This window comes from Littorina saxatilis, linkage group LG5 (assembly GCF_037325665.1).
Source record: "Littorina saxatilis isolate snail1 linkage group LG5, US_GU_Lsax_2.0, whole genome shotgun sequence".
In the NCBI taxonomy this organism is placed as follows: domain Eukaryota; kingdom Metazoa; phylum Mollusca; class Gastropoda; order Littorinimorpha; family Littorinidae; genus Littorina; species Littorina saxatilis.
Genome location: NC_090249.1, coordinates 18,532,625 through 18,547,816, shown reverse-complemented (window position 1 = coordinate 18,547,816; position 15,192 = coordinate 18,532,625). Strand labels below are relative to the sequence as shown.

At 38.3% G+C, this 15,192-nt stretch overlaps 1 protein-coding gene across 4 annotated transcripts in view; it reads left to right on the top strand.

Moving 5' to 3' along the window:
- The window catches only part of LOC138966476 (uncharacterized), a 70,602-nt gene that overhangs the window by 29,963 nt on the left and 25,447 nt on the right, over positions 1–15,192 (top strand). For all 4 annotated transcript variants that reach the window (XR_011455700.1, XM_070338736.1, XM_070338735.1 and 1 more), the window contains exons 9-14: positions 365–414; positions 8,798–9,004; positions 9,275–9,494; positions 10,163–10,273; positions 12,558–12,664; positions 14,359–14,497. Coding sequence is in view for 3 of the 4 variants with exons in the window: in XM_070338736.1 (XP_070194837.1) it covers positions 365–414; positions 8,798–9,004; positions 9,275–9,494; positions 10,163–10,273; positions 12,558–12,664; positions 14,359–14,497 (834 nt within the window). In the remaining variant the exon portion in view is untranslated. The remainder of the gene's footprint in view (positions 1–364; positions 415–8,797; positions 9,005–9,274; positions 9,495–10,162; positions 10,274–12,557; positions 12,665–14,358; positions 14,498–15,192) is intronic.

The following is a 15,192-nucleotide window of genomic DNA, read 5'->3' as shown; positions in this document are numbered from 1 at the left end:
TGTTAAGTCCTCCCACCCCTTTCTCAGCAGGCCTATTTCCAGTAAAACGACATAGCGACAACTGGTGTGCTTGTGATGGTTGTTCCTGATGTACAGGCAACTGCCTGCCACTGGGATGAATAAAGTAGCGTTCTGGATTGAAGTCAAAACGTAACCCCCCCACACACACACACACACGCATGCACGCATGCAAGCACCCATGCACGCACGCACGCATGCACACGCACACACACACATACACACACACACACACACACACACACACACACACACACATACTCTCTCACCCCACACCCCTCCTTCTTCCAACCAACCACCGCACTGACCAACCAACCAGTATGAATAAAAACTTGTTTGTTTTCAGGGACCATATGTGGACCTCAACATGATGGACGCAGCTCCTTACGACCAATAGTAAGTGTTCTTTTAGTCTCTTCATTTCTTTGTGTGTTTCACATTTCAGTGTACTGTATGTACTTTCTGTCTGTTCAGTCAAAAGCTCATAGTCCCTTTCTACTACATGTACACAGTTTAAAACTACTTTGAGATCAAAACACATGGAACCGTGCATTTGTTAGTGTGTTTCTTTCATTCTGTATTTGTACATGTAGTCAAAAGCTCATGGTCATTGGATGCCTCACAGTCCAACACGTACAGATCAAAACACACAGATATAGTGCATTTGTTAGTGAGTTTCTTTCTCGTCATCATTTGATACCACACAGCTTGACACTGCCTTGAAACAAGAACATGTACTTACATATCAACACTGCCTTGAAACAGAAACATGCTTACAGATCAACACATACTGCATTGAAACAGGAACACAGATCAAAACTACCTTGAAACAAGAACATCGAATAAGGGATCAAAACACAGAAAAGTGCCTTGATGGTCTGTGAAACAGCTGCCGAAACCAATATGTAGCGGCTAGTCTGTTTTTGACTTAATTATTACCTGCACCTTCACACAAATTTTGGGCTGTGGATTAACAATAAATTCACCCTCCATCATATTGTGAACGACATTGGGATGGGTAGGTTGCTATCATTGTGTCTTATCCCATTTCATTATCACTTGTGTGTCATACGTACCAAACTTTCGCCACAATTCTTGCTGTCTAACCAAGTTTTCTTTTGAGCTTGCATGCTTCTGGCATGACTGTTTCACAAAGTCTGCTAGATCTCATTTGTTTATAAACAATAAAATATTTTGAAAAAAAGAAAAGAGCGGGTTGAAGACCCCTGCAAAGAAACAAACACACACACACAAACAAACTCACAAACAAACAAACAACCAACCAACCAACCAACCAAACAAATCCAGGTATTGACATACGAAAACGTCTTTCCTGTGATTTAACCTGAGTATTGTAACAATAACAAAACAAATGAAAGAATTTAACAACAAAACTAAAACCAAAGACACAAAAAACAAAAGTTCGATAATCTGCGATGAATTGTACACCCATTCGGGCGGCGGATTTCTGAGTTTGCAAAAGAGCCGTCTTTGCAGTTACAGTCCTCAGTACGTGGAAGAGTACAGTCCGCGTCGCCGACAACCTTACGGTCACACTTGGGTGCACACCCAGCACCGCCAAAATGTGACCAGTGACCCCGACTATGACCTCAATATTTGACGGTGAGTTATTGCCCTTGGCATATATTGTACTTATCGATTCAGTTACTGATTTACATTGGAGCACCCCTCGGGCTGTTAATACAATGGAACCCCCCTTTTCAGACCACCCAATTTAAGACTTCCTCCCTTTTAAGACCCTGTTTTCGTTGTACTTTCTAGTCATGCATAACCTCTGTAAATTTATTTTATTTATTTATTTACTTTATTTACGAGGATTTATATCGCGCACGTATCTCACCACACAAGGCGACTCAAGGCGCATGTTACCTATTAATGCCGTGTGAGATGGAATTTTTTACACAATATAATTATCACGCATTCACATCGGCCAGTAGATCGACTGCCTATTTACCCCCGTTTTAAGACCCCTTTTTCAGACCTGATTTTTTTTATAGATTTTTCGGAGGTACTGTATTAAAAGGAGGGTTCCACCGTGACACATTATTCAAGAGTTTATGATTCTGTTCAAGTTCAGGTATTTCTTGTGTAGGCTGTCATTATGTTCTCATTTATTGTGATACATTAAAGCAGCACAAAAAAACAAACATTTTGTACCGTGAAATATGAGGACATCAAATATCAGGAGTTCCAGCTTGGGATAGGATGTAAAAGTTTTTCTTTTGGTTATGTTTTAGATTATACTGAACAATAAAGCTAAGTACACTTTTCGGGTAATTTCATACATTAGGAACGAAGGGGTGACTTATGTCTTTGGGAAGTTAGTGACTTTGTTTTCACTGAGCTCTGTAGATCATCTCTCCTTCACGTACATACGAAGGGCTGCGCTTGTTTTATTTCTTGCTTTACGTCCCTTTGCTGCATCTGTAAGACTCGGTTTATATCACCTCTGCTTACCCTGTATAAACACTTTTTCTAAGTTCTTTCAGTGCTTCTTCCTTTATCTCCTTGTGTAAACAGTCCAATAATTTGTTTTCAAAGCAGAATTTGTTTTCAATAATTTTCTCCAGTGAACGTTTATACAATATGTTAAATTATTCATCTGTATTAAATTATTCATCTTCTTCATCTGTGTTAAATTAAACATCTGTATTAGACTTGTGTTGGAGAATGCATTTTCTTCCGTTTCAGATCACTCCAGCAACAAGATTTTTCAAGCCGTTATGACTCCAGAGTGCTTGAATGCAGCTGAGAGAATGGCATGATGTGGTACAGAATATCTTCAACCCTGCTACATAATGTGACATCAACGATAATGATGCCATAATGATCCATAATGATTGTTTTTGTTGAATTGTACACTTTCATGGGTGAAACTGGTGTACATGGGTTCGTCTGTCTTTGTATATTGATTACAGCGTTTTATTTGTATTTTATAAAACTTAGCCTTTTAGCAATTTTCTTTTTGTTCTTTTCTTAAAGGCAAATATACAGCTTTTTGTTTCTACAGTAATTTAAAATCAACCTTCTAGCAGTTTTTTTTATGTCCTTTCCTGAGACAATACTAAATAAAACAGTATTGGCGTTCACTGGTAATTACCGGTATTTTACCGGTTGAAATGAGAAAATACCAGAAAAAAATTGGCTGCCGGTATGACCTACCGGTTGATTTTTAGAACTACCGTGTTTTTTTTGCTGGTAAAACAACAAAACCAGTACTCTGAGTTGGACTCTTACTGGTTCCAATGACCAGCCTACCGTTTTTTTCTGGACAGTTTGCATCATTAAAGTTTGTGTACCGGTTTCAAAAAATACCAGCGCCATCACTGGTAAAAGTTTCCCAGGATTGTTTCTATGTATCATTGTATTTACTCCATTATTACACTGTGATATTTTTTATTTATCTGTGATATATCAGGACATCAACTTTTCATGAATTTTGACATTTTAACTGTAAAGTCTCTAAAATCTAAATTCACCAAATATTTAAGACTTGACGCAGTTTCTTTGAAATTTGAGAGAACATTTTCTAAAAAAAAAAAAATTGTTTGAGTGAACATGCTTTAAAAACAAAATTCTTCTTGCTCTTTATGGTGCATATCTTTTAAATACGCTTTGGCATTTCCTTTAAAGCTACGCAATTTTGACTAAATTAATAAATTAGATGTAAGCATGCAATTGTTTATGTGTTGGTTGCTAAGTGGTGCTGCTATCTTACATTTGCAAAGGAGCAATCTTTTTTTTACCTTTATTAAGATTTTTTTAAGAATGTAAGTTGCCTAGTTTACTTCTTTGTACTAATGGAATGTCAATCACTATTAAAGAAGACATTTTAACGGAATGTTTTTGTGTTTTGTTATGAGAACGTTTACATTTTGAGGAAAGAGTGGAAGGGTAACTCTGACCTAATGTTAAGACAACACTTGTGTATTATGAACTTTGAGGCATAAAACATATCTCTCCTCCTCTCACTCCTTCTGTCTTTTGCTCTGTCTTGATGCATGCACTGCCTTGTACATAAGCTCACAAAGACCCTAAGTGGCTAAACTTTTTCAAAAAAAAAAAACCACCCCAAAATTCAGCCTATTTGGAATGCATTGCAGGCAGGTCTAGTTGAATAGCACAGTTTTGAAGAACTAAACATGTCTAGAGAGATTTCAAATGCAGTAAAAGTGGGCATGCGGATATGCATGGGTTATAGGCACGCACTCTCGTGCCCCTGAAGATATTTATATGAACATTGAGCTCCCAGGCACAAACAGGCACACACATGCAGATACAAACACACACACACACACACACACACACACACACACACACGCACGCACGCACGCACGCGCGTGCGCGCACACACACACAAACACGCGCTCACGCACGCACGCACGCACGCACGCACGCACACACACACACACACACACACACACACACACACACACACACACACACACACACACACACACACACACACACACAACTTAGTGCCCGAGCTGGCTTCAAAGACAACCAAATTTACATGACACATAAGAAACTTCCCCTCCGCCCAATATTGGACCACTTCTTAAAACAATTAAAGAATCTTCCGCTTGACCTGTGATGTGTTCCAATTGGCCGGCGGTTGTCTGATTTTGCAAACGGAGCCACTCTTTGCAGCTCCTACCCTCAAGTGGAGAATAACGGGTGGCGAAAGGAATTGTACGGCAGAGAACGCTACTACAACTTGAATATGTTCAGTGAGTTTAATTCTTCCTTGTTGTTTTTCTTTTTTTCTTCTTTTTACTCCTTTTTTTTTTTGTATTCCTCAGTTTATACCTAGCTCCACCTTTCTTATTCTCACAGGAATTATTTTCACACTTGAACTTGAGAAAATAAGTTCTCTGCAATGTCGTAGTGGACATTTACTTTTTTTATGTTTAATCCTAAAACAGACAAATAAACTTCTGATTTATTTTTTATGTTAGAAGTGCTAATTTGATAACAGTTATTTCAGTACAGTTTGTGAAACAAAAAACTAAACAAAACAAAAAAAAGCTTGAAATATATGAATGCTGTGGACATTTATAGAAAGAACATGTTAAAAACAGAGGAAAGAAAGTGTTCATTTGTGAACAAGAATAAAATAAATAACCGCAAAGAAACAAATGAGTGAGTTAACAGATAAATACAAACTTCAGAATCTAAGATGAACATACATGGACTCCAGTTTGTAGATATATGTCTTCTGTATTGAAATAGTGTAGTTTCAGTTTCACATCCGTATGTAACTTTACACATGTTTGAGCGCATGTAAGTAACCTGTTCTTCGCACTGCACTTATGTACTACCTAAACCATTTTGGAATAAATACTTTTCATAGGTACTGTCAGATATTGTTGTATTTGTTTTCCAAACTGCACCATTAGCTTCTGTATTTTGAAAATAATCTATGGTCTTCTTGCTTAATGTATTTTGCAATAGAGAGCTTTGTGAAGTATGCTCTGTTTGTCCTATTCTCTTTTAGTATCCGTACCCGTTCCTCTTTTTTCTCAAAAAATGTCTGCACTTCCCTTGTTGCTGCTTTTTTTCCCATTCTTACATGTATTTTTTTCTGTTTTATATCAGTCTTTTAATGGCATTCATTATTATGAAAATTAACAGTAAAACACTGTACCATAATTCAGCTTGGTAAAGGAACATGTACTGAAAAATAAGAGAACCTTAATTTCATCTGTGTTTGAAATCTGAATGTAGCTGTAAATTGTTTTAACGGTTTCACAATTACTTTCCAACAGCTTGCCTTTTAAGTTGAAAGTCAGTTTTGATGCTACTAATTGCAATCTTTACCAAGACCTGTACAAAGTTGTTGCAGACAATTTTGTTAAACACTAAGTCAACGTCATTTTTCCACAAAATCTTGTTGTGCAAAGTTGTTGGAGACAGTTTATTTATAAACATTAAATGAAAGCAATTCGTTCACAAAATCTTGTTGTACTAAGTTGTTGGAGACAGTTTGTTAAAACACTGAGTAAAAGTCATTTGTTCTTAAAATTTTGAATGCTGTTTGACTTTGTCTTGGAGAATGCATTTTATTCTTTTTCAGGTCCTCTGCCTCGGATTGACCCCTACAAGTAGCCTCTACTGACCGTATGCAAGGACAGGACTGGACGCATGATAGACAGCCGTTTGTTTCACCATTACCAGCAGTTGCTGACTGTTATTTGCTGCACTCTTCCAATAATCATTATTAATCTTTCATATAATTTATGTGACAGCGCATGAGAAAAATGACATGATGAAAATTTAAAAAATGAGTTGTTATTGACATGAGCTAGAACAAAGGACACACTGAGTATCATCCAAAAAAACAACAAACACATGCACGCACGCATGTATGCACACACATACATGCACACACGCAAGCACACACACTCAAGCAGACACACACAGACACACACACCAACACACACACACAAGCACACACACACACACACACACACACACCAACACACACAGACACACACACCAACACACACACACAAGCACACTCACACACACACACACCCAACAGATTAGTTATATTTTATTCACTTCAGACATGTCCAAGTTTGGGGGAATTCATTACTAAGGTTCAAGATTTACAGGAACTGTGCACGGATACAGAGTTATAAACTAAATTACCTGTTCAGCTTTTATAAATTTGCCAAAACCATTTGGTGTATGGATTAGTTTGAACCTGAAGAGTCCCCAAAAGCTTACAAATCAATACATCTTTCCTTGCTGATGTTATTTTGTATTGTGCTGTACAACTTTATGTCATCTTTTCCCAAAAAAGCTGTCACATATTTCATTAGTTACATAAGACTGTCCAGTGTATTTAACAATTGTTTTTTAGTTTTTTTTAAGCAAGGATAATTTCTTGTTTCGTTATCAAGTTAATCTGAGGGTTTAATCAATACATGTATCACATTTTGATGTGTACAGTGTTAGAGTAGGTTTCTGACACTGTCATGGTGAATCTTCCTCCATTTTTTTGCATTAGCAGCTTCCTTTCATATCTTCTTCTTCTTCTTCTGCGTTCATGGGCTGAAAGTCCCACGTACATTCGTGTTTTTTGCACGAGTGGAATTTTACGTGTATGACCGTTTTTACCCCGCCATTTAGGCAGCCATACGCCGCTTTTGGAGGAAGCATGCTGGGTATTTTCGTGTTTCTATAACCCACCGAACTCTGACATGGATTACAAGATCTTTTTCGTGCGCACTTGGTCTTGTGCTTGCGTGTACACACGGGGGTGTTGGGACACCGAGGAGAGTCTGCACACAAAGTTGACTCAGAAATAAATCTCTCGCCGAACGTGGGGACGAACTCACGCTGACAGCGGCCAACTGGATACAAATCCAGCGCGCTACCGACTGAGCTACATCCCCGCCCTAACTTCCTTTCATATAAAATGGATTATTTACTGGCAGAAATTGCTATTTAAGCTGAAGATGTGCCATTTTTGAAAGTACTGTTTTCCTTTTTATAGCCGCATTTTTGTGAATTTAAACGTTTTTAATTATTTCATTTTCTGCAGCAAAAACGTTAATGACCATTTTATAAAACAATGGCATAAAAGGTGCTAAGTGCTACGTTTTATTCAAAATTATAAAGGAATGCCTTTATATGTCTGTTTTTCTGTCCTTCACAATTTTTTAATTTTAGAATGTGTGATGGAAACTTTGTTTGAGTTCATTATTTTCTGTGTATCTGTACTCTCGGTCTAACTCTGTAGTTGTTAACTATCCAATAATAATTGTCTTTTCCTTTCAATTAAAGATATGTTTGCATATCTGTGTTCAAACTTTTGATGTTTTGTTTTCGTGAGAATCATTGTGTTTGACACCTCAGATAAAACTCATGCAGAACAGAAGAAAGGCAATCAAAATCTAAACACACACACACACACACACACACACACACACACACACACACACATTCACACACACACACACACACACACACACACACACACACACACACACACACACACACACACACACACACACACACACACACACACACACACACACAGTGGAAATAATGTTTCTCTTGTGAAAAAGATATTTATATTTCAATTTGCTTATTAACAAAAGCAGAACGTTTTGTGCATCAAGGGAGACAACTATGCAATTCACCTTGTGCATCAAGGGGGACAACTGAATTCAGTTGCAAACACCATGCATAACTTTCCTTCCTAAGAGGGGGAAATCAAAGCTTACTTGAATAGAAATGTATTTTAAGAGGGTAGAGGTGTTTGTAAATAAAATTCAAAAAAAGGTATTGGTGTACGCCAGCAGAACAGATTTGCCACTGACACATGCACGCACGCACACACACACACACACACATGAATATTTTTGCTTTCATTTAGTTCATACGTACATGTACAATATCAGGAGGAATGTAAAAAAAGCATAATAAAGAAGGTAAAAGTGATACTGCCAGCCTCAGTCAGATAAACAAAAATGAGTGTTGTTAACATTAAATGCTTGATAATGTGTGTGTCACAGTTTGCGTGTATGTGGGTGTATGTGTGTCTGTGTAAGTGTGTGTGTGAACTTGTGTGCTGGTTGTTTCTGCTTGTCTGTGTGCTTGTGTGTGTACACCTGTATCCACTTCTTGCTTTATATTGATAAGTAACAAATCCTGCTACTTTTTCAGCATTATCACCATCACTACAATGTTACAGTCCCTAATATTTACAAACTAACCAACCTTACCTTGATTTACTCTTTTGCAGCGCTGGGTTTGTGATTTTCTACGACTTCATCCTGAATCTGGATCCCAGTATCACGGCGGTACGTTTGCTTGTGGGTCTTCACAACATGGCGCAGAAGTTGGGAGAGCCGTCGGTTCTTCCCATGGTGTATACAGAGCCGGCAACCAGCCCCAACTACGCACACACCGTCAGCAATGCTGTCATTGGAGCGCGACAGCCTGTGCCCAGGTAGTTGTTTTTTTTGTGGTTTTGCTTTGATGGTTTAATGTCAAAGGCTTTAAAAGCCCTTTAGACAAAGGTAATAATAATATTTACAAAATACATACACACACGCATGCACGGATGTACGCACATACGCCCTCACACACAGACACACACACAAACACACACACACACACGCACGCACACACACGGAATCTTCCTCTACTGTACCACTGCACCAACAAAGATCCAGGCTCTGATTCAGTACAATCATTTTAACACTTTTTTTTCTTTCAGGTGTCCACCCCAGGCTGATCTGGGTATTGTGGCCGAGCTGCAAGCGGCAGGAGCTCCGGGTTCGAACCACGACCCCACTCGTCTCATCACCCGCGCCTGGACCAAGATACCGCTGTTCAACGGCAACGGAAGTCTCCTGGCCGGCCGATTCAAGCTGAGGCTACGCTGCAGTCCCATCAAGCCCTACATCCCCTTTGGGGAGCTGGACACCATCGCTCAGGTAAGGGTAGTTGGATCAACATTTATTCCCCTGAAGGCGGCTTATGGCTGCCTAAATGGCGGGGTAAAAACGGTCATACACGTAAAAACCCACTTGTGCAACAGACACAAGTTAATGTGGGAGTTTCAACCCATGAATGCAGAAGAAGAAGAGGATCAGCAATCTTTTCTGTTTTGTTTTTGTTGCTCTCCATCTTCAGTCTGTGGTACATCTTAGCCACTCTCCTAGATCCTTACCCGCTTTCTACACATTCTGTGGTACATCTTAGCCACTCTCCTAGATCCTTACCCGCTTTCTACACATTCTGTGGTACATCTTAGCCACTCTCCTAGATCCTTACCCGCTTTCTACACATTCTGTGGTACATCTTAGCCACTCTCCTAGATCCTTACCCGCTTTCTACACATTCTGTGGTACATCTTAGCCACTCTCCTAGATCCTTACCCGCTTTCTACACATTTTTGCTCTCTCTCGCATATCAAACAGTTCTCTAAATGAAGTAATTTTGGATAATTTTCTTACCATCAGGGTTGTATATATGTCTAATGTTTGTAGTTAACATCAGGTGAATTCTGTGGATTATTCTGATGAATATTTGTTCTTTTTCTCCTACAAATATAATTTCCCCATTGTCTTTGCCCCGTTAAATTGTATTCATTGTCTTTCAGTATGGTGACGGAGAGGTGTACTACCGCATCGTGCACTACCGCGACGCCAGTCTGCAGTCCTTGGCAACCATCTCGGCCGCCAACTGCGACCTGTACCAGCCTGCACCTGTCGTAAGTTGACCAATAGTTCTGCTAGTTTTTTTTTTTATGCTATGCTTCTTTCTGCAGGTCTTTCTTGTTTCTCTTCATTAGGCAAGGAGCTACTTTATAGGGCAATGTATGTGTATTTAGTGTATGCAGTGTATAGGAATGTTTTGTAATTTGATAGGACGTTCTGGATGACTATTCTTGTTGTATCCCCTCCTTGTGTAACCAAGTGCACGAAGCACAATAATTACCTTTGGAGGCAAAGCCATTCAAACAGGATTGAGATTTTAGAGCTAATTTCTTAGCCCTTCATAAACTGCTATGGATAAGCAAAGGTTTACAAGATCATACAGGGAGACAGCAGCAGCCAGACCCCATAAGAAACGTCGAGCTATAAATAGCTCGCGCTCTTCGCCGGCAGACAACTGCAGAGTCTGCTTTGAAGGGTGACGCAGTAGTCTCCCTGTCACACTTCGGACTCACTTCATTCTTATCTCTTCCCCCCCCCCCTCCCCCACCCCGTGGCCACTCCATCCCCACCCATCAAATAGGGGAATCTTGAAATAATGTTTGCGTGTGATAAATACTCATATGTGCATAATCATGTGCCTTAACTTTAAATTTTTATTTCTTGAGATTTGAAATAGGCTTTACTGGAACTACAAGAACGATCACTCAGAACAGCACCTATGGGATTTTTGGATCAGATTGTTTTACGCTTGTTTGGAACGCAGATATGCAGTCTTCCTATGCTTTAATTAAGTTGTACTTACTCCTTTAGCTTTTGCGGATTAAGCCCATTCAGAAGTACACTTACTGTTTGTTAGTATTTTTCCATGTTGCATGCTTTAAAGATTCTTGCATCTACATTTCAGCTTCTTTAGTCTTTTGCAGTTGTCTCACTAATGTAGCAAAATTGTGTGTGTAGTTTAGTTTTTTTGCCGTATGTTTAGAACTGATAACTTCATTTTCATAGACTTGCATTAGCCTAGAGACTGATGCCTGTGTTTGTAGAAATTAGCTGAGAAGTCTGTTCCATACATTTTGTTTGCATAGTGTACAGGTAGTTTGTAGTAGTAGGAAATATAATATAGGCTAGTGCCCAATTTGTCTTTGAAAGCTTTTCTCCGGTAAGTCTGTGCTGCATTGTGCATAGGTTTCATACGCTCTGTCTTTACAGAAATATGCAAACATGTATATGTATGGTATACAAAATATGTACATATATTCATAAATTGGACTCTAAAATGACTGCAGGTAGGTAAGTTTGTGTGTGTGTGTGTGTGTCTGTGTGCGTATACATGTGTGCAGATGCACCTGCCTTTTGTTATGAGTTTGGCTCAATCCATGCAGGCTTAAAATCAACTTAAAAAGTTTTGCCACACAAGTATATACAATGGAAATACTCTACTTTTACGCTTTTGCATATAGACTTATTTCATTAGCAGAATTTGGTACACTGTAATAGATTAACACAGATAAAAGTGAATTTTCTATGCAGTTGTAGCTCACTCTCAGTTGAAAATTCAGCTTTGATGGAGTAAAAAGCTCAAGTAAACCTTCTTGTAAGACCAGAGTACCCTCATCCCATGTAATAAAATTACCTTCTTGTATTGATATTTCCCAGTCAGACATAAGACATAAGATTTTATTTCAACCACGTGCCTTACACAGGAATATATTTTGGTTTAAGTTCATTCAGTACATCAGTACATTCAGACACAACAACCAGAGTGCTAACAGAACTGCATACACAGAAAAGTCTTTAAGAGTTACATAACGAGGCTAACAACATTCATCATATAATGAACTACATGCAGACATTTTCAACCCCCTAAAATACAATTTGAAACAACTGTGATGGAAAAGGAAGATATCGGTAACATCATTGGTATGTCAAGAGCATGCTGATACACTTAAGATCTCCAAAAATATGAGAACATCAGGCCTTCAAAAGGAGAGACTCTTGTAATGGGAGGGTAAAAGGAGGGTGCCACTGTAGAGATAAACATGGGGTCTTGGAAGGTTCATTATTATTGTTGGTGCTCATGTGCTCATGAAAGAGGGGAAATGTGAAAAGGGAAGCTTTAAAAAGAAAGATCTGATAAACAAAGGGAAGTAAGCGCTCAAAACGCATACGACATGTGTAATAGAGTAAGTGAGAGTTGTTCGGAACCAGTCTCCTGGCACCTGAGAGAATGAATAACAAGCATTGGAATGGACAAACGACTTTTTGTTTTTGAAAAGAAAGTGTAAAAAGAAGTAAAATAAGTGTACTAACTGTAATGGTGTGTTTGTGTGTCTGCAGAACGGGGTGTTGCCACTGTTCTTCTCTCCCCGTCTGATACCACCCCCTCCTTCCACCACCCCCCCTGACACGCCACGGGAGTTTCTCTCCCCGCAGTCACGACGCAGGTATAATCTAGAATTCTTGTTTCAAGGCACAAGTATAGAGAGGAGGGTTAAAGCCTGTTCTTAACTGGGCAGTCGACTATGCCAAGTATACTTTGCGAAGCTGCCCGCACAAAGCTTTAGCACTGAGTTTTCGGTAAAAAGACTTTGTGAAGTCTTGGCGAAGTCGACTTCCAGCTCAATTGAGGACCGTCTTCAGAGTCAGAAAGCTGTGTCTCCTGTTTTCATTTCGTACAGGAGATACAACTTTCTGATGTACGACATTTGTTCATTCTTTTACACTTTGTGCGCAGTATTTTTATTTTACAACTTAACTAGGTTAGGTGCATTGGTACTTTTGATTGAGAAAGTTTTGTTGGTGTTTTTTTGGGTGTAAAAATAAAGTAATCAACATCATAGAAGTCATGTTGCATTGTTACAAATCTTACATGGAAAAATTAAAACATTTCGTAACACTGCTTTTTCAGTGGATGTAAATTTGTAAGTGTAAAAATGGTGCAGACTTTAATACACGCGGAAGTAAATACATACACTTTCAGCGCAACTTACTGGGCAGCCATTTAGTCAGAAAGAAAAATCAAATGATGTAAACATTTTATGCATGATAGTCTACTAATATTTTCTTGCTGTGTTTACTGCTTGAACATTTTGTAGTTTACATTTAATCTTTTGACTAACTTTTCGGTTTCGTTACTTGAGCTTGTACAATCATCTTGCAGTAAAATATTGCACAAGAAAATAATTTCAGGTGTGCTCATGGACTTTGGAGTTCAGGTGGCTGTTGTCAACGGACTAACTGCATGATTAATATCTGCTGTAGCACTGTCTTTGCAATGACTTTATTTCTAATGGTTGCTGGGCTTTTTTCTCACATGCTCTTTCTGCTGGTTTGTAGTGGTGAAGGTGTTATTTCCTTTATTTGTCTCTCAAGTAATCTCTTTTTTATTTTTTTATTGATGTTGATGTTTATTTGATTATCAGTTTTCTTTTAAAATGTATTTTTCATATGGGGTGTACTTCAAGTTGAAGTATCTGATGCATGCTATATTTACTGTACTCTTCACACATGCATGTATAAGGAATTTATGGAAGTTGCACTAGCTATAATGACTTATGGGTGAGGTTCTCTTGAACTTTAGTCACATTCTCTTTGTGAAATTATAACCAGGGAACAGGGTACTGGTAATAAATAATTGACTGCATGATTTCTTTTTTATTCCTCTTTTGTTTTTTCATTTTTCGTTTTTTTGTTTGTTCTCTATCTTTTTCTTGTTATTGTTGATTTTGCAGTTGTGTTTTTTCTTCCTTTTTATTTTTTTATTTTTTTCGGAGTGAAGATCAGGTGATTTAATGATCATCCTTGACATTCTTGTCCATACCGCAGTGTTGTTCTCAGGCCTCTGTCTTCGGCGACTGATGCATACTTTTTTGATCTGACGCATTGTACTGACCTTTGGCTGGTTGACCATCCGATAGTTTTGACATGAAGGAAGTCTTCTGACAGAACAATTTTTTTTATTTTTTAGCCAGGACACATTTCTTCAAGCCGAAGAAAATGTTGTTATAACTGAAGATGTAGGAACTTAGTATACATATTTTCAATGCAGGTCCAACTGACATTTTGTTATCTCAGACAATGCTGTATAACCTTGACACCATTGATCAAAGTTGTCTGACATGATGGCTTTTTATTGCAGCCGTACTTCGAACCTGCCGAGGATTGGGACGATGAATTCGGCGGAGCCTATTATAGGATTCCAAGTCGACCGAGTGAAACAGAGTGAACTAGGGGAAGGAAAAGTCAGGCTGACTGCTTACTATGTATCTACTGGGAAGGTAATGCAGATGTTAGATATTCTTTTTTTTATATTTAGTCAAGTTTTGACTAAATATTTTAACATCGAGGGGGAATCGAAACGAGGGTCGTGGTGTATGTGCGTGTGTGTGTGCGTGTGTGTGTCTGTGTGTGTGTGTGTGTGTGTAGAGCGATTCAGACTAAACTACTGGACCGATCTTTATGAAATTTGACATGAGAGTTCCTGGGTATGAAATCCCCGAACGTTTTTTTCATTTTTTTGATAAATGTCTTTGATGACGTCATATCCGGCTTTTCGTGAAAGTTGAGGCGGCACTGTCACGCCCTCATTTTTCAACCAAATTGGTTGAAATTTTGGTCAAGTACTCTTCGACGAAGCCCGGGGTTCGGTATTGCATTTCAGCTTGGTGGCTTAAAAATTAATTAATGACTTTGGTCATTAAAAATCGGAAAATTGTAAAAAAAAATAAAAATTTATAAAACGATCCAAATTTACGTTTATCTTATTCTCCATCATTTGCTGATTCCAAAAACATATAAATATGTTATATTCGGATTAAAAACAAGCTCTGAAAATTAAATATATAAAAATTATTATCAAAATTTTTTTTTCAAAATCAATTTAAAAACACTTTCATCTTATTCCTTGTCGGTTCCTGATTCCAAAAATATATAGATATGATATGTTTGGATTAAAAACACGCTCAGAAAGTTA